The sequence below is a fragment of the Heliangelus exortis genome, chromosome 15 (genome assembly GCF_036169615.1).
Source record: "Heliangelus exortis chromosome 15, bHelExo1.hap1, whole genome shotgun sequence".
Taxonomy (NCBI): Eukaryota; Metazoa; Chordata; class Aves; order Apodiformes; family Trochilidae; genus Heliangelus; species Heliangelus exortis.
This window is the reverse complement of record NC_092436.1, coordinates 11,348,968-11,376,721: the sequence shown is the minus strand read 5'-3', so window position 1 is coordinate 11,376,721 and position 27,754 is coordinate 11,348,968. Positions and strand designations below refer to the sequence as shown.

The following is a 27,754-nucleotide window of genomic DNA, read 5'->3' as shown; positions in this document are numbered from 1 at the left end:
TTCCAAGCCAGACTTTCTGGCTGCTTCCACTGGCAGCTTTTTCCAGGAAAATGGGACCCTTTTCCTCTTACACTCAGGTGTGAAGGGAAAAAATGTATGTGACTAAGTCCTGTGTTTATCAAAGTATAGAAAAGAAGTTGGTGCCAAAATAGTCAGTGACACCTGGCCTGGCCTTTGGATGTACAAAGAAGATATCCATGAAGATCAACCAATTAAATTGAACAGAAATAAAGCTCTGATACTTGCCTGGCTTTGTGTGTAGGGAGGCAGCAGCTGCCCTGTCTGGCCCTCCATCCCATCTCCATTCACCAACCAGCAGCAGCCAGGGAAGGGAGCATGCTGGAGGTGTGTGCCTCTCTGGCTAACTGGGGATAAAGGCAGCAAAATTATCACTTGTTCCCAAATAGGGTAGAAATGACAGGTCCTGCTGAGCCCGGAAGAGCAGTGCTGCTTTCCAGCATCCAGGTGTCCAACCTACTGGGTCTCAGTTTTAACACAGGTTAAGCTCAAGGGTCACAGGAGACAGGAGGAAAGCAGAGAGGTTTTGTGGGTAGAGCCATTAATGAATACCTGCAAAATCTTTTTTTTCCAGTTTCCCTGCTAGTATTTTTTTTCTTTAAACACTCAAACTCATTTCCTAGACTCAGATTTGACTTAAAGCACTGTTAGGCTTCTTAGATCTATTTTGGGTTAGATTGTTCAGACAAGACTGCAGGCAGATCCCATTAGCACCTTCCCTTTCCTCCACCTTGGTGAAGGCCCTTTGCTGACCTGGAGGGTGATGAATGGCTGGAACTGTAAACTCAGAGACAACCAGGGACTGGAGCAGGAGCATGCATGCAGAGATGAACCGATTTACACACAGAGAGGCCAGGTAGGTAAAGAAATAATATAACAAATAGCCAACAAAACGTGATTTGTATCCACTCATCTATTTTTCTAGAATATTTGCTACTTCTATTTCCCTTTTAGCAAATGCACTGATGTATTACAGGTTGGATAATTCTTGGGAAGGTTTCATGGCTAATTTTTTTTTCTTCTGTGAAAGATTTTTAATAATTGAAATCCAACCTAGAAAATCATTCAAGGGACACTTTGTCTTCTCAGCTGTGGAGCAGAGAGCCTGGACCCCGCCTTTCTGGTGTTGGACTACTCAAGACTCCTCCTTACAAATTATCAAGCCTAATTTAGCTTTCATTAATACTTTTTCCCCTAATTTGAATTCATATATCAAAGAAACTGACTGGTTGACATGATCGTCACTACATCTGATCCATCAGCCAAAATCAGGCTACAGTTTGCCAACCATTAGGTCTGTTAATTTTTGCTGCAGTTTCCCATATACAGAGCTCCACCCAGGTAGGTCTGAAAGCAGTAATTCTGTCTAAAATAATGAGAAGTTGCTGGATTTCAACACTACACTATCCAGGTTGGACACCTGTATGCTGGCACAATCATCCTGGAGCTCCAGGTCTCAATTTCCAGGTGGGCTGGCAGAGCAGGTGAGGCTATGAACTTACTGAAGAATAAGGAACTGTATGTAGTAGGAGGTATTAAACAGCATGGGCAAAACTTAACACATTAATCTGTCTTCCTCCTTAAGTACCTGGAAAAACATGGAGCTTATCTAAAATAATACACATTGATACATTCATACATACATGTATATAAATCTTATGTGTATGTCCTTCAATGCAGGGAAATGCACATCTTTGCTTCCCAGGGTTGCAGCATTTCATGATTACTCAGCTTAAATTCTCCCACTACATAGCTGCCACGATGAAATTTTTTTTTGTTCCTTTCCTCCTGTATATAGTGTTATTTTTTTAATGTCAAATATGATGCTTTTGACACTCGCTCTAAGTATAAATTTGTAAATTAATTTATTTTAACTCTTTTCTCTAGAGTTCAGTACCATCAAGACTAAATGTCCTTCAAAAGTTGCTAGGTGACAGTGTCATACCTCAGTCTGGTGAACAAATGAGAGCTCGTAATGTTGATGCAGTGACTTCAACCAGACAGTCTGCTTTCATTTTGATAGAGCCTTTTTTTCTTTCTGCAAAATCATTGTAGGTTTGTTATGAACTGTGAGCAAGCTTAAATTACACCTTTCACCAGCTCATAAAGTCAATGCAAATCTTCCCATGTTGTTTTCAGGGAAATCAGAGCAAATACATTTATTTGCATGAGAAACAATATTCGCAGAATGATTCAGAAAAATACATTTTCACAACTCCTAACCGGAACTGCATTTAGCAAAGCTGTAGCTGAATCCTTGTTTTCCTGCCTGCTGCAATGAGATGGAATTCAGCTGATCTGAAGGGTGCATCATCTTTGTAATACTTTGCATTCAGGAAGAGTGGTTAAACCACATGTAAAGTGAAGGAAGGTCCTGTGTCCAAACCAGAAACATGTCCTGTGTACTTGTGAGCCCAGGACATAGGATTCTATTCTCATGACATGGATCCTGAATCAGAAGCAGCAGATTATTTTCTGGCTGCTTCTCAGCAGCTGGAAACATAATAGCTAATATTGGAGCTCTATGGCAGGGAAAAGGATGAAGAGAGCAAATACCCTTTTATTTTTTTCACACAATTTTCCTTTTTGAAATATATTTTAAAAAAAGAGGAACAGTACTACATTAACTAGGTGTGTTCATGAGGTGTTTCCACTTACATGGAATGGATGAGAAATGTGTTTCTAACAATTTCCTTGGAAGGTCTCTCAGTGGGGCTCAGCTTTTGCAAAATTGTGAGTGGAAAAGGGGCTGCTATTGATAGGCTTTCAAGGCTTTGGCCTGGCTTCCTCTAGCAACAATTTTGTGATCCAAATTGGCATTGATTTGAGATGTATTCCTGTGCAGGGTAAACAATAGCTTAAAGCAGCTGTTAATTAGCTCAGCTCGGCTCTGCTCTTGCTTTTCATGTCTAGGTACCTCCTTCAGAAATAAACAGCAGAAGGAAAACATCCAAGCAGAAGAATCAGAAGGCAAAGAAATGGATGGGGATTGCAAGTGAAAAATTAATGAGGAGAGACCTCATTTCACAAAGCTTATATAAAGCCAGGAAGAATTTGTGCAAGGAACAGTGACCCAGAAAGTGAATCTGTAAAAATTCAGAGCAAGGTGCAAAACTTGGTAGCCTCTTTCCCTCAAGATGCACCTACATTCATGCACAAGGGTCCTTTGTCTATGGCCACTGTGAGCTCAGCTTTGAAGTTTCTCCCTCATTTTCCCTGCCTGCAAAGGTCTGGTAGGTCCTGGCTTGGGAAGCAGCAAGGCTCTCAGCACTCAAGGAGAAGGTCATGCCTGAGAGAAATCATCATGTAGGCTCAGTGTGTTTTATCTCACATTAATCTGGGGATATAAAACCTACTTCATACACATGCTGGCACTTAGCTTTTGGCCAAGATGAAGATGCTACTGCCCATCCATCTGCCTGATGCAAATCCCTTTTCTAGAAAGCTTGGGTTTGTTCCCACTGTAGGTGAGCCAGTAAAAATCCACGTAGTGGGTGCAGCAGAAAGTAATTGTCACTGAAAAAACTTTAAACAGCACCTTGACAGTACTGAAAGGGATGGGGAACATTTCTCATTATTTCAAAAGTCAAACCCTCAATTAATGGGCATGTCCTTTCACAGCTGATTTCTGAAGAAAAAGACCTCTTGTACCTTGCATGACAGAGCTGAGAATCTCACCCCAAACATTCTCTACTTAATACATGAAAACAGAATTCTTCACAGTTTGTCTGGAAGAGAGAGGAGCACATGCTGGAGTGCCAAATCAGCCCTTGCTCAGTTGCCTGTTGCCCTGGGTAGAAACTCAGGAGAATGATTTAAAATGAAAACTTTTGTCTTCTATACTAAGAACATCTCAGGTAATACTGAGCAGCTTGCTCTCTGCCATCAATGAGTCTCCAGGTATTAACACAACACGTAACCTCTTCTACTGATTTTTCTTGCCAGTCTTTGCCTTACAGCTAAAAAAAAAGGGATTGAGGCATCTGCTAGTGCATTGCATAAGCTTTTTCTCGAAGTAGCATCATCACTTAGCAGTCAGACTAATTTGATTGTTTTCAGACCAGAAAGGACAGCTGTCAGCCACCTCCCAGAACAGATTCAAAGGCTGTAATCAAGCAATCTTTTCCTAGAAGTTGTTTGAAGCTGGTGCTTATCACTCTTCAAAAGACTGTGAAGACAATAAACTAGTCAATTAAGTCTAAGGGACAGGTGCATCTGAGTATTTAGTGTCTTGTTAATACTGACTGGAAGGACTTAAAGGAATTTGAATGCCATGGAGTCAGCTGCTAGGCTGGCAGAACACGAAGCAGTGATGATATATATTTGCACTTGTAAGAGACTAATTCCAGTTTATTTTCCAAGGTGTTAACTATTGAAATTACTCATGTTTAAAACTTGCACTTTGTGACTCTGTTCAGATTTCCCTTGCAAATAATCTCTGTTAGTCCTCATAAGGTTGCAAGAAACCACCAGACAACAGCAGGGATTTTTACTGATGAATCTTATCTGAGCTTGCTCAACATTTGGCACCAACATTTCCTGCCCTCTTCTGACTCTTGCACTTCAGCCAGCATCCTAGCCAACAGTGACTTGAAGCATGCTTAGCCTCATCCCTCTTGTGCCAGACAGGGCAAAGGATTATTTTTTCCATGTACAGACTGGGAGTGCAAGCAGAGGTCCCCTTGGGACCTGGCAAGGCAACTGCACCCTGGGCATTTTAGGGTACATATGTATTTGGGTTTCAGAATGCTGTTGCAGAAGGAGACATTATTAAACCCTCTGTTGCACTTTTAGGTTTAGAAAAATACATACTTCTCAAAGTCTGGCTTCTTTCTGTTTTAGTAACATATTATTATCCACTTTGCTGCTGGCACCTGCATCTTTCTGACCCTGGGACTGCTACACTGATGGATAAGCATCCTGAGGGACTGGCTCAGGAAAACCTAGGTAGACAGCAAGTGACTTCTTAGCTTCAAGATACTAATTAAAAAATGCCCTTGAGTGAACTCCAAGTCAGGTAATAAAATAAAAGGCCCCAAAAGGCCTGAAGAGGGATGGATGTTTAGTAAATAACAAGACTTGTAAGACCTTACTGCTGGTGGCAGGCAGACACTTTCAGAGCTTGAGTCTTACTGAAACTTGTTCAAATTCACTTGCATACAGTTTCTTTCTTGGAAACATAGGAAAAGTTGTTCAGCTTTCTCTTCTCAAATATCTGTTTAGTAGGGTTGAACTATTCCTGGCTTAAAAATGAAATAACTATACACAGGTTAGTAATAGTATTTTTACAATAAACTCTGGTTTGCCTTTTGTCAGCTGAAAGATGCTTAGAGCTAGATAAATAGTATTAAGCAGACAAAATATTTCCCTAATGTCATCATTTGATAGATTCTGAATAATTTCCTATCCCTTGTCAACCTTTAAAAGGATTTTCATTAGTAACTGAACAACATAGCGAAATAAATTGCAAAACAGAGGTTTGCCTGTAAACCACTGTCTTTGACTATCTGCTTTTTAGCAAACATATCTAATTTGTACTTTAAACTATTTCCTGGGGTGTTTTCTTTTGGTGACTGTAACTTTCCAGTATGAGAATAAAGCATTATTATATAAAACAAATAGAGCAGATCAAAGGACAGACTTTCACTGAAACATTTGTCAAACTTTTGATGTTCCTGGTCATTATCATGAAGGTTAATGATGTTAGGAATAATAGCAAGCAATAGGTGCTGAAACTCTCACAATAAAAGAACATGAAGTGAATATGAAGGTTTAATATACTGACATTTATATGCATCTATTATCCTAGTATTAGAATAACTCTGCAAATTCTGTCTTGTTTCAAGATTTATGCATTTTTATCCCCAAAACCATGAGTAGAAAGCTGATGTTCTGAAACTGGTCTAACCTCTCAATAATTCTACATCATGATTTTGCTACAACCCAGATGATTGCTCTTAAATCTGTGTTTCTATTTTGACTGATATAGAAAAAAATATCCATCTATATATACTGGAGGTGATATAAAAATCCAGAAAAAAATAGACTGTAGTGAAAATGATGAGCCAATTTAATTAGAAAAAAAGTGAAAATTTCATAGTTCTTTGTAAATGCAGCAGCTATCTCTGTCCATTGAATGCAGCAGGAGGCTTTGCCATTACCCTAGAGCAGGAAATATCAGGGTGGGGGCACTGCACCCACACAGCACTCACTCCTCCTTTCACAGGAGAACTTTGCTGTCTTTTCCAACCTGCCTTCAAGCCTAAAGTGTGCTAATGAAATTGCTCTAATAAATTAGTGATTACTGATCCAAATATAAAAATATAGCTCCCATCAATAAAAACAAAAAATGATGAAGCTCTCCTAGAAAAAAAATCTGCCTTTTTGAATGCTGTGATTAAAAATCAGAGACACCAATAAATATAAATCAGAGAGAGCTCTTAAAGATGGTCTATAGCTGATTTCCCTGTACAGCCTGTCTTTTCCTTTCTCTGGTTGCTAAGATACTAGCAGTATTACCTTTCACTATGTCTTTGGGATGTGAAGATTTATGTTCCCTTGCCCTCTGTAAAAAAATCTCTTCCAGACAGTGTAGCCATATCTTTACCTTTACATTCAGAAAGAGCTTATGGAGAGTGTAGGTAAGATTCTCCACACACATAAAGCCACAGACCTCCGGTTACTCCAGCCGAGCACTCCTACCTTACAACCACTTACAATCTGGCATGGTAAATACAACTGCTTTATTTAGAAATTAACAGTTTTGAAGTTGTATCACACCAGGTAGGGGCAGTGTCTTCCACAAATGCAAATAAATTCACTGTCCTAAAAAATGCCGGAGTTATTTTGTATGAAGTTCTGATTTTCAAAGTTAACTTTGGAATTCTATGCTCAAAAACCTGAGTGCCTCAACAAAAATAATTTGGATGCCTAAATGCTTTCTGTATTTTAGTGCTTTGCTATCATCCTTATACCATCATGAAACTTCCAGGACGGGGAAGTTACCTTCATGATTTTATATATGATGATGTCCATTTCCAGGAGAACTGAAGATGGAGTTACTTGAAAGAAACTCATTCTTTAAAGTTTATCACTCTCACTAAGCGTGATTAAACACTATATAATCGAATATTATTTGCTGATAGAAAATCAAAACTTTTGCCCCAGCATGCTGACATTTACAGGAGTAGAGAACATTTGCACATTTTAAGCTTATAATAACAGATGAGGTATGAAATGGATTCTGATAATGCTTTGAGCACCGTGGAAGTCTCATCATTTATCAGTGTATGAACTTGCTCTGGATCCTTATTATTAACAGTGATATATTTCTATACAGTAGAAGTAAAGAAAAGCTTTTTTTTTGGATGATGGATGGAGGATGAATCTTCAAAGGTCCAGTGAGCAGGTTATCTTCTCTTCTACAGCTCCACTGTAGTTCTGATTTCTTACAGGTTTGTTAATGAAGACTTAGGTAGACAAATAGTTGATGTGGATTGTTTGTAGCTCCTTACTGCAAAGTACATGTCTTTTGAGATGTACTGCCTTGTAATTCTGTGAAATTATGATATATCACACATAACCACTTATACAGAATAATCTCAAGAAACTGCAAATCCATCTAAATTTTAAATGCACACATAGTGCCAGAATATGCCTTTTAAATAAAATGCCTCCCAAATCAGTATTAGGATTTAAAACATACATTTGATGTAGGCTTAGACTCCTTTATTTAGAGGTACTGGAGAGCTGGATTCCTTTGGGTTGTAAATTTTAGCTTTGTGTTTTGTTTTGCTTTCTTCATTTGAGAACTAACAGCTGCAAGCATAGTTCTGGGTCTTTGGTGCCTGTGGGCTATATTCCTTCTTTACTGTGAAAATTAAGATTATGAAAAAGGAGCCAAGGATCTTAAGAAGAGATTCCTATAATTTATATACTTTCAAAAATTTTCGAGAAATTATATTTAAATCTTTACAGTATCATCTCCCCTCAAAACAAGATTAAAAGCCAAATAATTTTAGCCTATTATAAGTGTGGGGCAATTCTTCACAATCCTCCACACTTCACCAAGAACATAAATGGATGTACACTGCACTCATTCTACTCAGAAAACACATTAGACAGACACTTCAAGCCCTGAGTGACCTCTAAACAATGCTTGGAAGCAGTTTAAGAATTTTGTTTGGAAATCTCCAGAAAGCCTTGGACATGTTCGTGTTCCTCCTTTACTTTCACGGTGCTCTCCTGATCTTGTTTCTTATCAGTCCATCTGCCACTGTACACAGGAACAGATTGAAGACTCTGCTCTTCACTTCAAATCCTGGTTTAGACCATGGCATTACTGGCCACAAGCTGTCTAAAAAATCTGAAAAAGGAACTGTTCAGGCATGTATAGATGTTTTTTCTTACTGGCAAAAGTCCTTAGAATTAAATATTAATAAAACAAGCTGAGCTTTAATAAAATTTCAGTTGGATCCAGCTGATTTTCAGTAAGCTCAATTGACCTTCCTGCAGCCTACTGATTTAAATTTGTGCTTTTTTGAATACAGCCAATAAAGGTACAAGAGTTCCTTACCTGATTTGTTTGAGGTTTAACAGAATGATATTAGTACTATAAGGAGGAATACCAGCATTCAAAAGAAAGGCCCCAGTTTTGTTTGGCACATCTTGAATAAAATATTTCTAAGTGTCTGGAAATACTATATTATTTGTATTTGAGGTCCTTTTGATGGCCACCATCAAAAGAGAGAGGGATGATGCCCAGAAAGACCAAAGTAGTTGCTGACCCACTGGAGCATCCCATGGTACTGTAAGCATAGCCTCTATTAAACCAATGCATTAACCTTTGGAGCTCAACTTTGCTTTTTGGCTACCCCCCAGATATTTTTTGAGAAATAATGATTCAGGCTCTCTTCAGTCTCAGTCTTGTTTATGTAGCTGAGAACAATTGGGTGTTATATTAAAGAGCTGGGCAGCAAGTTCTGTTCACAGTTCTCTCATGTGCTGATAATTGCAGCAGGTTCCAATCACTGGCAATGTCAAAAGTGCTTTATAGATCTTTAGTGTTATTTGGTCAGCTCTCTAAATCCCACCCTCTGAGATCATTATCTTCAAGAGTCTCTTGTCTCTGTGTTTATATTTTTCCTCATCAGTGCTTCTCACAAGTACCTAATCATGCCTTATCCTGCCTGCAGTCACCTTACCCCTACAGCAAATAGCTCTGTACTTGCACACCATCTCAGACTGCAATCAAACAAATTAATTAAACACTGCAGCATCAGCCAATAAAATGGCAAAATATATGCCATTCATCCTTGGGAAAAGTGGTTCCTGTGCTGGAGCACAGTGCACGCTTATATATAGACCTTAAAAGTTTTTTCTTTCTGTTTCTTAGATGGGAAAAGAGAACAATCCAGATGATTCTGGATTTTAGACTGAGCAGCTAATGATGATACTGGGCAGGTATTGTCTACAGCTAGCGAAGACCACATCTCTATCTTGCTGCATCGAGACAGAAATGAACAAAGAGTAGATATGTATTAATAAAAAACTGAAAAATGTGGCTATGTTGAGAAGATGATGATGATGATGATTCTGCATTGACCACTGTGAGCAGCCTAGGAGTCCATGTACTTCTCAGCTGATAGATCTGAGAAGCCAGCTCCTGTTCACTTCTGCACAAGAGCCCCCCTTCAGTCTGTCATGTAGGTACAGCTCCCTATAGACCAAAGCACTTTTGTACTTGCAGTATCATTATCATAATAATATCATAACATCATAGACCCCCACCCCCCCAAAAAAAAAAAAAAAAAAAAAAGAAAAGGAAAAGGTATGCAGTTATTTCACAAGCCCTATGGAATATCACCCGAGGGTACATTGAAAAGTGAGACATCTGTTCTGTTGTGAAGCAGTCATGTCAGAACTAATAGAACATAAAACTTTACAGTGCTATTAAATTATTTCTCAAAATAAAAATAAGCTATCTTGGAAATCCAGTTAGGCCTAAATAACCCATTTAGTAAATAATAACTTTCCCTCTTGAAAGAAAATTAATTGGAGGGCTTGCTTTCTTATTATAGGCTTGCTTTCACTAGATCCTAGTCCCCAAAGGGACTGATACTCTTAGCTAATTCATGATCAAAGGCAAGTGCCTGTTCACCATTCTTTTAACAGGAGATTTATCATGATCACTGCTTACCCAGGAGCACAGAAAAGATCCCACTGTTTAGCAGTGAATACAGGGCCCAGACTGTAGCAGCATCTGCTTTGGAGGAGGAATGGCAATGTTGTCACCCAGGAATAGAGGTATCAGGGGAGGGAGAGGTTTACAACTCTGGGGAGCCAGCTGGGATGCAGGGGCCAGCTCTCACCTGGTGCTGCCTTTTGTTTCTGGTTGTTTCAGCTTTCTCTCTCCTTAAGGACCAGGGATACTTTTTCTCTGTGTTGCAAACTCCCCAGGTAAATGAATCTATCCAATTGTTTTGTTATCATCTACCAGACAAGAGTAAGTAACAGATTGTAGGTCTAGTTATAGAATTATTTAGGGCAGCCATAAAAATTTGGATTGTTCCTTTCTTTTAACTGATGTAACTGGGTTTGTTTACAGCCTAGAAGCTACTTAGAGAGGGACTGTCTTCCTCTTGGTTCATTCCCTGACACATCAGAGATTCCATCACTATAGATCTCACAGGAGATCATAAGCAACCCTTCCTTCATTCCCCTCCTTAAGAGGACCCTCCTCAATTGTATTCTATTTCTAAACCTAAGCACAGATGTTGAGGCAAACACATGGTAGAAAGGTTTTGCTGAAGCTGTGATGAGAAAACATGAAACCAATTCTTGACTTTGACTTCAGGAACCTGTCTTCTAAATTTGCTGAAACATAACTTGTCTGGCCATTTTCCATATATGCTCAGTCCCCTTGCACATTCAGATAAATTTGTTACCAAGTTTTTATGACACGTGTTCCTATAGCGTGGCCTCCTAGACAGGAGTGACATCTGAAAAGACGAACTTGGCACTCATGGACAACAATAGGGAAACCACTCTTCTGCCTCTGTTTTTGTCCTCTCAACAACACACCAAGTCATAACCATGTTACATTTATTGCTATAAAACCACTTCACATTTTGTAATAAAATGTATAAGAAATTGGCATCATCTTAAAGTTCAAAGGAAATGAACCATTTAGTGCAAAAACATGGCTATGACTTGTAAAGACTTGATCTTCAGTCTTGTCACCCAAAGTCCATTCTCAACTAACAAGCAAACATTTCAGCAATCTCACACTCCATTAACAATAATCTCACTATGCCTAATTTCCTTCATTTTGTACATCATGCAAAAAATCTTTCTGAATTGGTTTACAGCTGACAATTAATACTTGAACAATTAGAGTGCTATGTGTGCTCCTGCTCTGGCTACCAGAAATCCCAGTGGCAGACATCAATTTGCCTGAGCTGCTTTAAAGAAACATCTTGGAGACTCTGGTTACAGTAATTATTGTAACACAGAAAAGTTAAATTAGCATCTGCTGAATAGATTATAAAACAGACTTCACACATTGCAACAGGTAGGAAATAGCTAAAATAACATGTATAAAAAATGGCTAAAAACCTACTGAAAACAGAACTAAGGTCACAAAGTACAGATGGCTTGAATTTAAAACAGTTAAGGTTACAACCCTCATTGTGAAGAATAACTTGGGAAATGGTCTTACTATCAACATTTCTATAAGAAATACCAAAGTCACCTTTCATTGCATTGCAATAGGTAGTGATGACAGTGACATTTTATGGGTTTTTTTTTCCTGCATCTTGTTGCTCTGAGATACTTGAAAAAGATGAAAGTATTATGCATATTTTGATAATTTTACACCATGTACTTACTGCAATGTGATTAGTGACCTTCACATATTGCTTGTCAAAATCTCCATTTTTGAGATCTCTATCAACCACTAAATGTAACCAGCTGTGGGGAGAAGCATGATTAATACTCGATTGAATGCTGCAACACTATATAATAATACAGGAAATGGAATGAAGAAACTGAATTTCTAGATGAAAAAGCAGGAACAACTTTAGAATTCTAGAACATAATTCCTTGAATTTGACTTGTTACATCTGCCTGCTTTTGTAGGCATAAAGAAGTAGACTCCACTTATCTCTGAGTTATCCTGTCAGTTCTTGTAGTTAATTATTTGCATTCTTTTACTTCATAAACTCATTTGTCCTTTTCTTAACAATATCAGGACAAACCACTGCCTGCATAAAAATACCAAGCTTATTGTTCAGGTAAAACAGACTAAAGATCAGATATTTTGATATGTATGTAGTCTATATATTAGAAACTGGAAAATTCTCTAGGCTTTTTCTGATGCTGTGATTCTGCAAATATTTTTAGTATCAGGAGGTAACACTTTTTCTCAGGCAGAACTGTTATTTTAAAGTTAGTAAGGTCTTTTTAAGACTTTTATAGTAAAAGCTAGAGTGGGATGTGTTGCTCTAAGACTTGGCTTAATATAGAAAGGATTCTCTTTCTATTACCTCAGTAGCATAATAACATTGAAACATCACTAATACAATTATTCCCTATTACTTTGAAATAAAAATATTCCTTGATGAAAGAGTAATTGTACAATTCTCAGCAGCTGAATGATGCTCATGTAATGCTCCCCTAATGAGACAGAACCAGGAAGATCAAGAAGTCACAGAATGACAAACCCAGACTATTTATGCACTGCAGAAAAGCTGCATGTTAGAGATGTTATTGCATCAGTCCAGCAGGTTTGTAACTCTACGCGCCTCTGTCTCCTTTTGTACTGAGCATCATGGTCAAGTATAAATAGACTTCTTGTTTTCCTACAGTATCTTCCTCCACATGGGCTGTGGATCCCTTTCTCATGTCTCCTCACAGTGTCACTGCACTGACAGATCGCCGATGGCTTCCATGGTTAAAGTTGTGGGCACAATCTTTAGTCTGTTTGTCACCATCCTGCCCAGGAGTTTTTACCCTCCTGGGTACAAGGGGGTAATGGCCAGAAGAGGGTTCTGCTGAAGAGTCTGTAGCAGTAGATTCTTCTTCTGCCCACCTATTAAAGAAATAGTAGCCTTCCTCAGGTGTCAGTTTCCTGAGATGATTTACTTCAGAAGCAGAAAGTCCCTGACTTGCTGTGTCCGACTTGCTGTGAGACACAGCTGCTGCCACTGGATGGAGAAATGGTGACACACATAAGTGGCTGATGCTTTGGTCAAGGTCATCATTAGGTACAGGTGATGGTACAGATGCACTGGAAGGAGATTGAGTTCTTGATCTCATTTTCTGGATCTGAAGATCCTGCTGCCCTCGGGGAAGCTTATCTACTTGTTGTGCTTTCAGAATCAGAGTTGCCCCAAAGGTTCCTTGCAGAGCAAAAATAAAGAACCTGATGAAAGAGGAAGAGAATGAATTGTATTACCAGTGTGTTCCTTCCTTAATCCACATCATGTAACAGAAATCCAGTTGCTAATTTTCCACTACTCTAGAGGCATCTTGTAGACACCTTATGCCAGACAGATGAAAATTGACTCCTCAGTCTTAATCCAACGTGTAACTACACACTTACCTTGGCCTGGGTAGAGTCAGCTATGCCTACAGGGCCTGCAGGGTCTCAGAAACATGAGCTCACACAGAAACCAAAAGGAAGAACCAAGGAGAGCAAGGATTTGAACAAAACCCCTCAGAAAGAAACCAGATTCTCAAGGCTCCAACTGGTGGCTGAAGGAGATAAGGAGCAGGCAGTGTGACAAGATGAACTAACCAAGACTTAATTTTAAGTGCATTTTAAAAAAGGGGGGTTTCACCACTGCTGTGATATGTTGACACAACTACTGGGGGCTGGGTATTCTGTAAACTGCAGACTCTGCAGAAAATCATTTTGGGTACCTAAATGAAGGAACAGCAATTATCCAGCCCTGAAGATTGAAAGAATCAAATCTTTAAGCTCAGCATCCTGCTGAGGCAGCAATGATCTTAACCTTGCCAAATTCCCGAGCTGGAGATTCAGGTTCTCTAGCCACATGCTTGATGTAGCTCTTGATGAAAAGCTCAGCATCAAAACCGACACCATGAATGAGGGCTGATATGAAAACAAAGGTCACAAAGGACCAAAACAGACTGGAAAAAGATGCCTTGCCTAGAAGACATGAGACCTTACTGAACAATACTTTGTTTATTCTGTCTTTTAATTATATAACATAACATGAAATCAGAAGAGCATCTCAAGTCAAAATGGGATACAATAATAATTTGAAGATACATAGTATCAAGGTTACTTTTTAGAAAAAGTTAAGGCTCAGATTTTAGTACCTTAAAGGGCAAAATCAGGTTGTAAAAATATTTTCCTGATTCTTGCAATGCCAGTGTGCTGCGCTGTTTCATGACAATTAGGATGAGGTTACTAGCAAGACAGTCAAACAAATAAATTTTCTCCATTGTCCAAGCAGAAATAAATTGTGGTGCATGTCAGACAAAGCATACAGAATGATTAAAGTATTTACCATCAAAATATTCAGGTTACCATATCCACATATAGGGAACAGAACTATTATATTTTTCACACCAAATTTTTTCAGCAGTCTATCAAAATAATTATCTCTCTCCAAATACTACTCAGGCTTAGTTACAGCTATCTTTAACAGACTCAATTTTTTTGCACAGGGCAAAACTAAGATTCTGGATGCAGAAAATTACTTGATACAGAAACATGTTCCTAAATTTGCCTTAGTAATGGACTGTGTTGTGCTAAGGAAGCAGGAATATTGCAAAAACTTGCTTTCTATTAATGATGAGCTCAACAATGCTTTGTTTATAATCCTGAACAACTATGCAGCAGATTTGCAGCAGTAGAATTTGAAGCAGTCCAGAAAGGGTTTTCCTGAAAAGGCAAAAGCAGTAGATACATAGAGACTTCTCCATGGTCATACAACTGAATAAATGAACAGTTCATGAACTCAAAAATTGAACCCAGGCATCTGACTTCCACACAGATCACCTCTTCCTCTGCAACACACGTGCCTGACATATCTTTGTATGCCTCAGCATTGTCATTTCACTTAGGTCCCTACAAAGCCACAAAAATAAAACTGGGAGGGAACCAGCGCATCATCCAAACCTTGGCAAGAGTGCAGTGACTGGGGTGATGAGGCAGAGGAAGTAGAAGGTGGGGTCTGACAGCTGTTTCTCCAGAACCCAGTAGGGGTTGGTGGGAGGGTTGCAGACCACGCAGGCAGCGTTGTAGATGAGAGAGAAGAGGAGGTAAAACACCACACTGCCAACCATGGTTACCGAGTGGAACAGGGTCTGTAAGAAATGACAGTGATGCTTGTGAGACTGACTCAGGGTGTAAGTCAGGAGGATATGAAGAAGGATAAGAAATCATGTGCCCAATAGGTCCATGCTACTGAAAAATGTAGCAGGAGAAATACCTGAAATAACTTGTAAAGCAACAGTGACAGTGAATATGGTTCTTTAAGAACCGTGTGCTCATATAATGGTGGAAAAAATGTGTACTGTCCCATCCAAAGGCACAGCAGAAGCAAATTCTGTCATTTTTTATTCTGACTTGAAATTATATAACTTGAAATTATACCTGAAGGTGTTTTTCTGAGGCCAATAATAAATTCTGGCATAGTGTGAGTTCTCGGTGTACCTGTTACTCACTTTTTGTGAACCAGAATTCATGGAAATTACTCTGAAAGACAAAGCCATGTCTACGCAGTATGCTATGTTCAGGAAAGGAAAATAGTCACATGAGTAGGACAGGTCAAGTACATACCCAGGTTTTCATTATTAGAGCCTGGTGCAAGAGAATGGTCAGGAGGGAGATGGTGTTGATGGGGCTTCCAAAGGAAAACACATCTATGTCAGAGTCCTTGTATGTCTAGAAAACAGGCAGAAAGCTGTGATGAACCTTGACTATTTGGAAGTGATTTTTTCTATTTTTTAAGGAGGACAGGAGAATGAGAATATTAATGACCCAGATACTTACAAAGTAGGGGAAAAAGAAGCAAATGAGGCTCTGATAGAAGGCATCCAACATTGTAATAATGAAAGTTGACAGCTTGTATACCTGCAGGATTTTATAGATAACAGTCATTATGATGGGGGACACATCTCTAATCTGTCCAGCAGACAGAATTTCTGATTTTCTTCCATTCGCTTAAACTATTTTACCCATATTCACTACATTTCTCATCCTGTTTTATTTTTTATTTTCTATGCCTTAACTGAGAAATGTTATATTTATTTTGTGTGTCCACACAGACATATATTTGGTCCCTCATCTCTACTTCAGATCAGAAACACCAAACACAGGGCTGAATCACTAGCTCATCACTTTACTTATTATACTGCAGCATGCTGGTAACAACCTGCACTGCTCTGTATGTTTAATGGCAGAATAAATCTTCCCATTTATATCTTCCAACTATGACCAACCATGCAGCCTCACTTTCAGGAAGCAAATTGAAACAGTTTTCCTTACCAGTTCTTCTGACAGCTACAATCACACTGCTAGTGGACATCAGTAAACTAGAAACCGTTAATGGATCAGTTGGTGCCCAGTAAGTCTGAAACTCTTTTCTTCACTTCCTCCTCAGAAAGCAAAACAACAAAAAAACTGTGATGCTTTGGCTTACCTAGCAGTTATTTCATTGATCAAGACATACCTCTGAATTTTGTCCATCCTTGTACAACTCAGGTAAACCTAGAAGTGTGTCTGCAGAAACATCTCTATCCAGGACTCCAAAGAGAAGAGGGGGCACTGAGGTGAAGAAGAGATTGAAAAAAATCATCTGCCAGTAGTCTATCATTGTGCTGCCTGAGAACCCACAGAAGAACTGGTACCAGAAGAGCAGACTGACGTAGTTCTGTAGAGAAGCAAATACAAACACAGCATCTTATTACAAGCTGAGCTGTGGCTGCCCATATGTGCAGAAGCACATCTTTCATGCTGATATGATTTAATTTCTCTTTGGTGGTAGGAGCTGTGGAGATGCGCTTTTCCTGTGGCCTCTCCTTTCCATCTTCTTCCTTCCCCTACACTGTTCCCTTTTAGAGATGATCTGGACCCTTTCATTTGCAATGCCTGGATGGTCTGTGTCTCTCATAGTTGCACCTGTGGGGTTTATGTAGCAAGTTGGTTACTAACAGAGTCTCCCAAGAAGACATTATTTTGGTTAAATACTATCAGTATATAGCTCAGCACTTCATTCCATAAAGCAGTATCTCTTAAGGGACTGCTTCACACTCATCCACTGTGATACATCACTTTAAAAGCCTTTAGGTTTCTTTGAGAAAATATCAGAGAATAATTAAACTTTTCACAGCTCTGAGGACCAGATTTTGAAATCCTTTTACAAACTGGTTGTCCCTGTGGGATCAAAACTTTCTTGCTCCTTAATGGTGCTGCTGAAATAATAGACAAGTCTGGAGAGTTATTTTGCCTTGTGAATAAATATCCTTTGAGCTCTAAAACAATGCCCAGTGAAGAAAAAGAGGAAAAGTTTCCATTTCCATTACAAATCTTAACACTGATAAGAAGTAATCCTTATTCAAAGTTACTTAAAAAAATACAGATACTTTGAATTCTAAGTAAATAGTCCTTCATGTTCACAATACATTTCATGTCGTATGAACGTGTCTGCAGTCTTGTAGAAACTGTATTACTATTAGCTTTTTCCTTTCTACATTATTCTTTAATGCACAGCTCATCTGCATATACATTACATTTGTAATAAAAACACCAGATATGACTGCATCATTACTTGCACAGTACTATCAAATTAAATGCAAAAATCCAGAGGTTTCACAGGCAATATATATATTCCATCACTAATAATCTGCTCTTCCTTATGCAAATTTTATTTGGAGACTCATCGGTATTATTAATAAAGTTTCTTGAACTACTACATAAAAGTTACAAAGCCTTGAACCCTTTTTCCTTCTGGAATAATACTATTGCAAAATAAATTTAGAACTGATAGCTTCTTCAAAGCTTTATGCGAGATGTTACTAGGAAAGAGGTAGCAAACCACAAACTTACGAAGCAAACAGGAGCTCTAGAGAGTATAACCTACAAAAATAAAACCAGTTCCCTCCTGAGACCTGGAGTTAACCCTTGCTAGTGTGGAAACTTCTAGAATTTTAAGAATCTTACCACATTTTTGTAGAAAAAGTATATCACCATCTTTGCCAGGCGAGCATAACACCAATGTCCATGGACAAGGAGCAGCTTTTTGAGGTGTTTAAATCGGGATATTGCAAAGTCACTGGCCATCACTGCCTTTGGGGAAAAGAAGTTAATTTACAAAAGCTGCTTTTTTCCCACCCACTGTGATGAAAGTTGAACGTGGACATGGAAATTTTTTCCTACTATAGAATATTGTAGGAAAAAAATGCCTGGGAAAATAGTTTGAACTTTCTGCCTCTGCAGAACTCTCCATCTTAGGGGAATGAGGAAGGAGGAGCTGTGCAAAACACTCTGAGGCAGAAAACCTGGAGGTGCTATAGCAGAGATGATTCAGAAACAAGATGCTAACCTAACATTGGGCAGGCATCTGCTAATTTTCCAGTCTCATGAGCAAACATGCTTTTGTCCATGTGTGCTAATTGTTGGCTGGAAACATTTTTTTTTTTTTTGGATAGATGGTAATTATGAACTGCATATTAATTTACAACAGTAATGAAGCCAATTTACATCCATAAGATGACACTTATGAGTATAGAAGTGCTATAAAACTTATTAGGCAGTAAAGGATTATGTGACATAAGAGAAAATTCAATAAACTGGAAAGATACCTGCATGCCTTCTTGGCCAGATATTCCTATTCCAATGTCAGCTGCTTGAATCATACTGACATCATTTGCACCATCACCTAGAATGGAATGGTGTGCAACATGAAAAGGTGCTTAAAAAAAAACAACCCAAAAGCCTACATCAGAACAAGAAAAAAAACCAAGCCAACTATGCTGAAAAGTGTTATTCTGATCTACCATGAGTATGACTTAGAGCAACTGGCACTCAGCATCAAACAATCATTTCCCCTTGGCACTAATTTTGGTTGGAACCTTCCTTCCCAGGAGATATGGATTCTCCAGGGCTAAGCCTGACACTGGAACTGTCTGGGTGGCAGCAGGGACACCCTGACACCATCTACATCTATCTGTACACTGAATCTGTCTGCATTATTTTGTACATTTCTGCTTGGTGAGCTCCATATGCTCAACAACATGTTTGCAGCACCCTATGTCACTGAATTCTTCAAATTATATGATAAATGTGATTGCACTTGAAATGTAACAAGCCAATTTCAGGAGTTATTCTGCTGGTTTCAACTTGCAGCAATATATCAAATACATAACCAAATGGAAAGAACAGCCATGGCTATTGCCTGCAACGTGGAGACTGTAAATTAAGTTAGCTGGTAAAGCAAAATAAATGAACCTGAAGGCTGAAAGCTTGTATTTTGAACTCTAAGGAAAAAAAAAGGAGTTTAAAAATACATCAGACTCTTCTTTTTTGCCCACTGAGGTGTATTTTTTAGTTTTCAAGTCATAAAAATAAATTCTTCAAGGATTTTAATATGATGACTTATCAAAAGTAGAGCAGGAAACTCAAAGCATTTCACATTATTTGGAGGTAAAAAGCAAATGAATCAGTGCTTAATCCCACTCTGGGGATACCACTGTTTTCACCAGCTGGGAGAATCTGGTAAGAAAAGGGCTTTATGCTTAGGCAGAGCAGTAACTACTATCGATTGCTTACTGCACCCAAAGAGACAGCATTCAGGAGGGAATGTGTACGTATGTTTGTACTGGTGTGCATGAAAAGGACTTCTGGGAGATTCTGGAGTGTATTCATCTTGTTTCAGTGGGGGGCAGATCTGCTGACTGAGAGCCAAAGAAGGACTTTTGTATGGTAGTTGATCAGGAAAGATCAATACTATTTCCCCACTGTGTCTACCCAAGGTACAAGAAATAGCTCGGAGCATATATTCCATCCATTTCCATAACTCATCAAGAAAGAACCTGCCTCCTCCCCTCTCCTGTGAGATTCCAAGTCGAGGTACCTATTGACAGGGTCATCACTTTAAGCTGCCTCCTGACAAGCTTGACCACCATGCTCTTCTGAAGAGGAGTGGAACGGCAGCAGAGCACCGAGCGGCAACGCTTGGTCAGCTCCAGGAACTTCTCCTCCAGCCCCCCCTGGAAGATGACATTCAGGGTTCGTCCATCAATCACCAGTCCAAATTCAGAACTGGGGGCCTCAGAGACTGAGAAAGATGTTGGGATAACGCCCCAAATTTTCCTCTGTGGTTTTTCAGCTTCAGAATTCTTCCTCACCTCTTCTAAGGTTAAATTCAAGAGAGATTCGCAGGTTTCCTGTGAGAAAACAGAAGTGGGTTTAGAAATAGTTATCTCCATCTCCCTCTACACCTTACAAAGTGTATGTTTGTATAATCATGCCATTAGGTTTAAGCCTATCAGATAAACAATAGGGAAAACTGACTGAGAAGAAATGCACTGATTCATCAGATTTGAGATTATTTCGGTGACGTCCCAAATCCTTCAGTGAAAACCCTGCACTTCTTATCAGCTACTTAGCTGTAGTAAGAATTTATTTTGAAAGAAAAGAATCTTCATATCAGGAGGGCATATTTGTATTTGCAGTTCTGAGAGTATCAAAATTTTTAAAAAAATAATCCTTTCTTTCTAAAGGATAATTTCAAAGTCTGCTTCTGATACGAATCATGAGATATTGCAGCATTTGCTTCCTTCAAAAATAAACTGCAGGAAAGAAAAAAGAGGTGCAGATTTTCAAAACTACCTAATAAATTTGACAGTTTGGTCTTTTCTAGGTCACAAATCAGGTGGGTGTTACAGCTAGGGACCAAAAAAAAGCTTCATCTTGCCCAGCACAGTGCCTCAAACACAACCTCTTTCCTTCTTAGGGAATTTACCTCATTTTGGACCTTAGACCCCTTTCAAATGCAGGCAAGTGGATTTGACTTAGTATAAAATACAGACTTAAGAGGAACACTTTTAACTTTACTATACATATCTAAAGTGGCACACAGAGAAAACCTAGAATGATCTGAAAGTTATTTTGCTGTTAATACTAGAAGTCCTCCTTCTGTGACACAGCATTGAATACCTGAGGAGCTAATCACTCCCTTTTCTACCTTTTCTGCCAGCTTTATTGAGTGATGATTCAGTTCCAAAATGTTATTTTCACTTTATGTTGCATAAGGTACATGTGTAGGATGTTTGCAAGATTTAAATTACACTTAAGTGGGAGGTTCTGGAATCAAATGTACCTCTGACATCTAATAAAAGGCCACATGCAGTCTGCACACTGAAAACCTCTAAAAAATATTGAAACACCATCATATCTGTGAGCCACCCAAAAACTGTAGCGGAAATTCCTGGATTGTCTTGGCTTGTCTCTTTAAATAAATCCCCCAAACTACCTACACGTGTTGCTTCTCCCTGGAAGATATTTACTTTCCCACTGAAGTCAGTTGAAGAGCTAACTGGCAATATTAATGAGAAGCTGTGAAAGCAGAGGCACTTTGTATGTATTATTTGTCTGTATGTGTTTTTTGGGACACACTTTCAGAACCAGTGTTCTCAGCTTCAATTTGAAAGGCTAAATCTTATAATGGAGCAACTCCAATGACCACTGAACCACCAGTATTCACACAAGAGACTGCACCTAAAGCTGGACTGAGGACCATCTGGAGGGCTATAGGTAAGTGTATGAGCCTACGACATCCCCTGGAGCCAGAATGGTCCCACCTACAGCATCACTTCTCTGACAGAAACCATCTTCTAATTTCCATCCTAAATATATTCATTCTGCCTTCTGCTAAAGCAGATCTGCATATCAAATGAAATTACACATTGAAGCAAGGAATGTATTCCGTGCCAAATTCCATATCATCTTCACATGTTTCCCTATTTCTGTGACATTAAAAGAGAGAGACATTTGCATAGGATTTTATTCTTGTTTGGGAAGCTACTAACTGTGGGCAAAAGGAGTTAGAAAGTAGGCCACCTAACTGCTCTATACAATCGCCTATCATGAGAAAAACCAAGTTAGTGTTGTAACTATATCTAATTAACCCTCACAATGGCTTTATTGTGGAGAAAGGAAAGCTTGTAGTGGTAACCCTTCTTCTGCAGGGAGAAAAACTGAGGGAACCACACGTGATTTGCCTCTGCAGAGAAAGGAGTCCTCTGTTCTCTACTCAGCATCCCACCATGGTAGCTGCTGAGTATGAGCCAGTGCTCACTGCATAAAAAGATCGAGCCACACTCTGGGTTAAGAGAAGCTGCCTGGGGTGTCCAAGGCTGTCTGGGAAGTACGAGGTCACTAATGACAAAATAAAGAAGAGAGCAACACAGTTGGCATTTTGGAACTTGTTTTGGGGTTTTAGAAATGCTCAGGGCTTACTACTCCTAAGAAAACAGGTCTGCTTTAACCATAATGCCTGAAATCATTCTTCCCTACACTCATCCACAAAGCCATCTCTCCCACCAGGAAACCCAAAGAGATGAACACTGAGCCATGTATGGCAGCAGCCCCCCTGCTCCTCAAATGTAAGGCATGGTTTTCATGCTTACGCTGTTTCCCAATCTGCAAAAGCCAAGGTTGCTTTTTTAAAGCCTTTCATGTCTTAATGACATTTATCCTCTCCAAAGTCAGGACTCTGTTTTCTCTCTTCTGTTCAGATGATTTCAGGAACAGCCATAGATTGCACCACAGATTGTTCACTGTGTTTCAGTGAGTCACAGGAGCTGACAGACAAGCCCTTCAAATGATTATCCTCATTTAGGAGTTATCTGTGCATTGCTTATTGCCTGACCTCCTTAATGCTCGTGGAAATTTGGGGAATATCTGTGCACATCAACAACTCTGGGCTCCACCATGGAGGGTCAAGAAAGTGACTTTGTTTTTAACTGGCCCACAAGAATTGTACTTAGATTTCCAAGAAGGTGAAATGCTTCTTACACAAGAAGATACTGTATTAAATTAGTCACATTCAATCAGTATCTGATGAAGCCTAATCCTCAGTGTAACTAAACCTACACATGCATACTTTTTCTACACCAATTCTTAATTTCTTTCCAAATATCCTCCTACAGATATCACCTGGGGTTAAATTATCGTTTTATCTGAAATTTCCATAGCAAGGTGAAAAGCCAGATATCAATATTATTAAGGAATCAGGAACTTAAACTGCATATTTTCTTCTCTGTAAAGCTCTTCATTCAGGTAATTTTTAAAAAGAGTATTTTAATGTGGAAAAATCATTGTACTTTAACTGAATAAAACTCTACGTAACTTCCATTCTGATTCATTCTGTTACAAATAGTATAAAACGTTCCTGGCCTCATGCTTCTATGTGGCTTTTTGGTTGGCTGTTTTCTCACATTGAACACAGCCTAAAGCAAAACAGTTCCAAGCTACTAGACCCAAAGGAAGGTTAGGATAGCAAATTATATGGATCTCTCTACACTCACCTTATTTTCAGTGTTAATGGTGAAAACTATGTCCCTTTGCTTCAGCAGTTTACAGGAATATGCAATGTTAACTGCTGTTTCCTGCTTGTCTCCTGTCAACACCCAGATTTGGATCCCAGCTTCTCTTAGAGCTGCAATTGTGTCAGGCACTCCATCCTGCAGCCGATCTTCAATCCCTGTTGCTCCTGAGCAAAAAAAAAAAAGAATTAGTAAAGTACTTTTCTCTCATTTGGAAACCATGCTGCTATTTTCTTTTGTAACAAAAGGTCTTTGACTTCCAATTGTGATTCTGAACTTTTCAAGAGCTGAGCCAAGGTAATGTCCAGCAAATAAACATTCAGACACAAGATCTGCATTTGAATTAAGAACTGATTGTCTCAGCAATCAAGTTCTGGCTCTTCATTTTACTCTTTGCTAGAAGAATACATTTCATTTCTTTGTAATAATCCAAAATGACAATCTACTGGCAGAGGAATTACACCATATGCATTTTTAAAGTACTGCATTAAGTCCTGTCAAAGCAAGCAGAAAAGATGAACTTTGACTATTTAAATGAATGCTACCCCTACTGTCAAGTTAGATGTTTCACCCACTAAAAGGAGAAGCAGAACAGTAAGTTTTCCTTTTAAAAATGCTCAAACTTGGAAACAGATGCCAACACTCATCCTGAAGGTAAATCACTGCCTGAATGTAACAGTACTCCTTATCTCTTCCACTAGAGGTCAGTTTGAAGATTCTGTAACTACAGTATGCTGAAGATGGATATTGATTTAAGCTAAAAGAACACTTTTTGTGAAATTAAGTATGAAAGCACACGGAGCTCTGAAAGTTGGCAAAGGTAACAGATTCTGACAAGATCTACATTACCTCTTATGAGGTTCTGCTTATGGCATTTACTGTTATTACTCTAATTTTTTAAATCACTACAGAGATTATGAGGAGCCATAATGCTAATAGCTTGCAATCACAGAAATTCAGGATAATGAAGTCTGGGCACAGATTGTACCCACAGAAAGATGAGACTGAGACAACGCCAAAAATCAAAGTCATAAAGAACAAAATGTTTGGAAACAAGAAGAAAAAGCACTGAAGAGCTGTGTAATTTAACAGAATAATGTTGTTAGGTACAATAGTGATGGATGATGCACAAGTGCCAAAGACTCTAAGTTTGAACATGAAATATATTTTTACAAAGTGCAGAAAGCAAACATGACAATGTAACAGCAGGAATTCACTAGCAATATCATCTTGGTGTGGACAGCAGTTTAAGTCACAAGTTTTTATAAGAGAGTTTAATTACCAAACCTGCCTTGGAATCTTTGCTCAAAGCTGAAATTAATTTATTATTTTTGGAGGTTTATCTAAGGACATAGACATATGATTGAATTATGGGAACTTGCTTATCTATTGTGTCAGCTGAGCCACTGGAACAGCTGATGTACATGTTCTTTGCTCCTGGAATATAATAGTTTCAGTACACTTTTTCAAAGTTACTGCCGCTCAAAATGCACAAGAACTTGTTTAGGCACTGTCATTGGCCTGTATACCTTAGCCCTGAGATTTCCAAAGCTCAGAGGAAGACTTTTTTGATATAAATTAGTGTAAGCTGTTGCCTGTCTGATTGCCAAGAATATCACAGGAGAGCAAGTGATACTTCACACAATGAAAATTCTTATTTTTAGCTACCCAGCAAGGTGAGTTTGGTCTCCAGATATTGGGCTGTCTCCATTAACAGCTCCTCTCTGTTGTCAATTGCAGCTTCTGCCTCCCGACGAAAATTGGCCCACTTCTGAAAGTCATCTTCATTCAAGACCTGCATAAAACAATTTAAACAGAGCTCATTTAAAATTTAAGTCAGAGAAAAATGCCAACATTCTGGATGACAGAGACTTAACTCCTACCCAGGCTGGTAAAGTACCCTGTTATCTTTGAAATAACACAAACTAGAACTAGTAATAACTGCTAGAACTATCAGAAATTGGAAAAACAAGACCCTTCTTCCTGTTGGTATAATGGCCCATACTTAAAAATATGACCTGGAGAAACTTGATCACACAGCCTTTAGACTTGGGATTTTGAACTGGAAAACAGTTCCTAATGGCTGTTTTACATTTCTCCAGGCTGTGAATATGGCCTGTTTGTTGCCCATAGGCAACTTCTGTATTAAAGTATCAGGCTAAGAGGTACTAACCCAGGTTCAGGGCAAGACTTTTGAAAGCTGAATGCCAAACAAAACAGAAAAAGGTTGGCTTTTCTGCACAGTCTTTATTTCTTGCTTGGAATCACTGGTGAGAAGGTCAGCCAGAGCTACCGTAAGAGAAAGAGAAATGAGTGATTTGTGGCTGACCAAAAATCCATCACTTGCTCAAAGTGAGGTAACAGAGGAAAAAAAGACTGCAGAGCAATCAAGAAGGGAAAAGAGATGGGCTGTATCTGGCTTGTTCTCTGAAGCAAAAAGAATTTATGACCATTTCAATTTTTAAAATTCTGACATGTTCAGAGTAAAGCTGTAAACAAAATTACGCAAATGTCCTCTTACCTTCTTAGCTATGCACAGAGTTCTTAGGCCATCACGGGCATAAAAGTCCAGATGCTTCTGTGTTTTTTCTTTTATTCTTTTCATTCTTCTCTCTGCACTAGTATCAGCTATGAAATGCAAAAAAAAAAAAAAAAAAAAAAAAAAAAAGTCTGTATTTTAGGCACAGATCATTTCAGACCTAATGGTCTAAGATTATAAAAGATTGGGCTTTAGAAAAAAAATGGATTCTGGCATAGTAATTCTTTGAAAAGCTTGAAAGTGTTGGCTGTGCACAAGTTGAAAGATTGCTAAGATCCTTATTTCCTTTAAGAATACATAACTTGTGGCTTTTTTGTTTGTTTATTTGCTAGTATTATAGCACTCTTGCTGACAAGCTAAAATATAATGGTCAGGCCCTTTTGCCAGTATTATTGCAGAGTACACAATCCACATGGGTTAGCACTGCCAGTGAATTTTAATTAGCCTGTTCCATATTCTAGGCACCACTCAGATTAAATAAATACCTCAGTTCTGATATGCAAAGATAACACTTGAGAAAGCTTATTCTTTTTTTATACTTCTAATGCCTAGACAAAATTTTTCATGCAGAAGAAAGTGCTGCAAACTTGTGCTTCTTCACAGGACATGGAACAGAAATAGCTTGTTGGCTGATTACCTTTGGCAGAGCCTTCTAGCAAGTCCATTATAACAGAGTCAGCTCCTTTGGTGTAGACAACAATTTCCTTGGTTAATGGGTGTCTCACTACGACAGACATCCTTTTCCTTACTGAGTCAAACCCCAAAGTGTAGAGAATATCAAAAGTCAGGAGTGTGCCTTGTGGCAACCTCACGGTCACCTGCTCAGGAGTTCGGGACACTAAGGTGAAACTGTATGCCTGGGCAGCATAGACAAGAGCTGCCTCATCTGGGCTCTCAGCCTCATAACAGAAGTCTGTTGGCAAGGAACTGTTAGTCACAGATTTAAAAACCTCATCCAAGGAAGCACTCCCAATATCAGTGCTGTCCGTGCCCTGCAGCTCATCACCTCCGCCACTGGCACCACAGTCTCTGTCATTGCCACAGCATTCCAAGGCAGCACGATGCTCAGGAGCATTCTTTGCACTGAAGCTACTGCCTAGGTCTGAACTAGACTGAGATGAGGAAAAAGATTGACTAAGGCTTGCTAATTTTAGTCGTTGAAATATCTGATGAATCTTCTCCAAGGTGATTCCGGAAGGTTTGACTGGTGGTGGGACAGTGACCTAGAAATATGAGAAAATCTATGGTCAAAAATTAAGAAATGTGAACTACAAGATACTTTCCAAAATCTCAGTGCATTTTTCTGTATCTAAATGATGACAATTATAAAAGAAAAATTCTTTTTTTCCTATTTAATTGTGATGGAGGAATTCTGAAGAGCTGTGATTCAGCACCCAAATTAGCTAGTGCTCAGTATATCTATCTCCAAATTAGCTAGTGATTGGAATATCTATCTCCAAATTTGATAGTGAGTGGTATATCTATCCCTAAACCAGGGATGGAATCAAGCCCCTTTTAGTCCTATCAATGGCCTGGGAGATCAGAGAAAACACAGTATATTCAACATACTTCTTACTATATATATAATAAAAAAATCTAGAAGAAAAAGTGCAG

At 38.8% G+C, this 27,754-nt stretch overlaps 2 protein-coding genes across 3 annotated transcripts in view; one reads left to right on the top strand and one right to left on the bottom strand.

Annotated features, from left to right (window-relative positions):
- The window catches only part of FABP6 (fatty acid binding protein 6), a 452,944-nt gene that overhangs the window by 155,142 nt on the left and 270,048 nt on the right, over positions 1-27,754 (top strand). The window lies entirely within an intron of this gene.
- Positions 11,105-27,754, bottom strand: part of ATP10B (ATPase phospholipid transporting 10B (putative)) — a 42,962-nt gene continuing 26,312 nt past the window's right edge. For both annotated transcript variants that reach the window (XM_071758589.1, XM_071758588.1), the window contains 12 exons: positions 26,778-27,363; positions 26,123-26,229; positions 25,270-25,396; positions 23,584-23,768; positions 20,127-20,439; positions 18,856-18,932; positions 18,215-18,340; positions 16,725-16,925; positions 16,046-16,126; positions 15,833-15,937; positions 15,170-15,357; positions 11,105-13,441 (listed from right to left, as the gene is read on the bottom strand). In XM_071758589.1, coding sequence (XP_071614690.1) covers positions 12,928-13,441; positions 15,170-15,357; positions 15,833-15,937; positions 16,046-16,126; positions 16,725-16,925; positions 18,215-18,340; positions 18,856-18,932; positions 20,127-20,439; positions 23,584-23,768; positions 25,270-25,396; positions 26,123-26,229; positions 26,778-27,363 — 2,610 coding nt within the window. In that variant the 3' untranslated portion in view covers positions 11,105-12,927. The remainder of the gene's footprint in view (positions 13,442-15,169; positions 15,358-15,832; positions 15,938-16,045; positions 16,127-16,724; positions 16,926-18,214; positions 18,341-18,855; positions 18,933-20,126; positions 20,440-23,583; positions 23,769-25,269; positions 25,397-26,122; positions 26,230-26,777; positions 27,364-27,754) is intronic.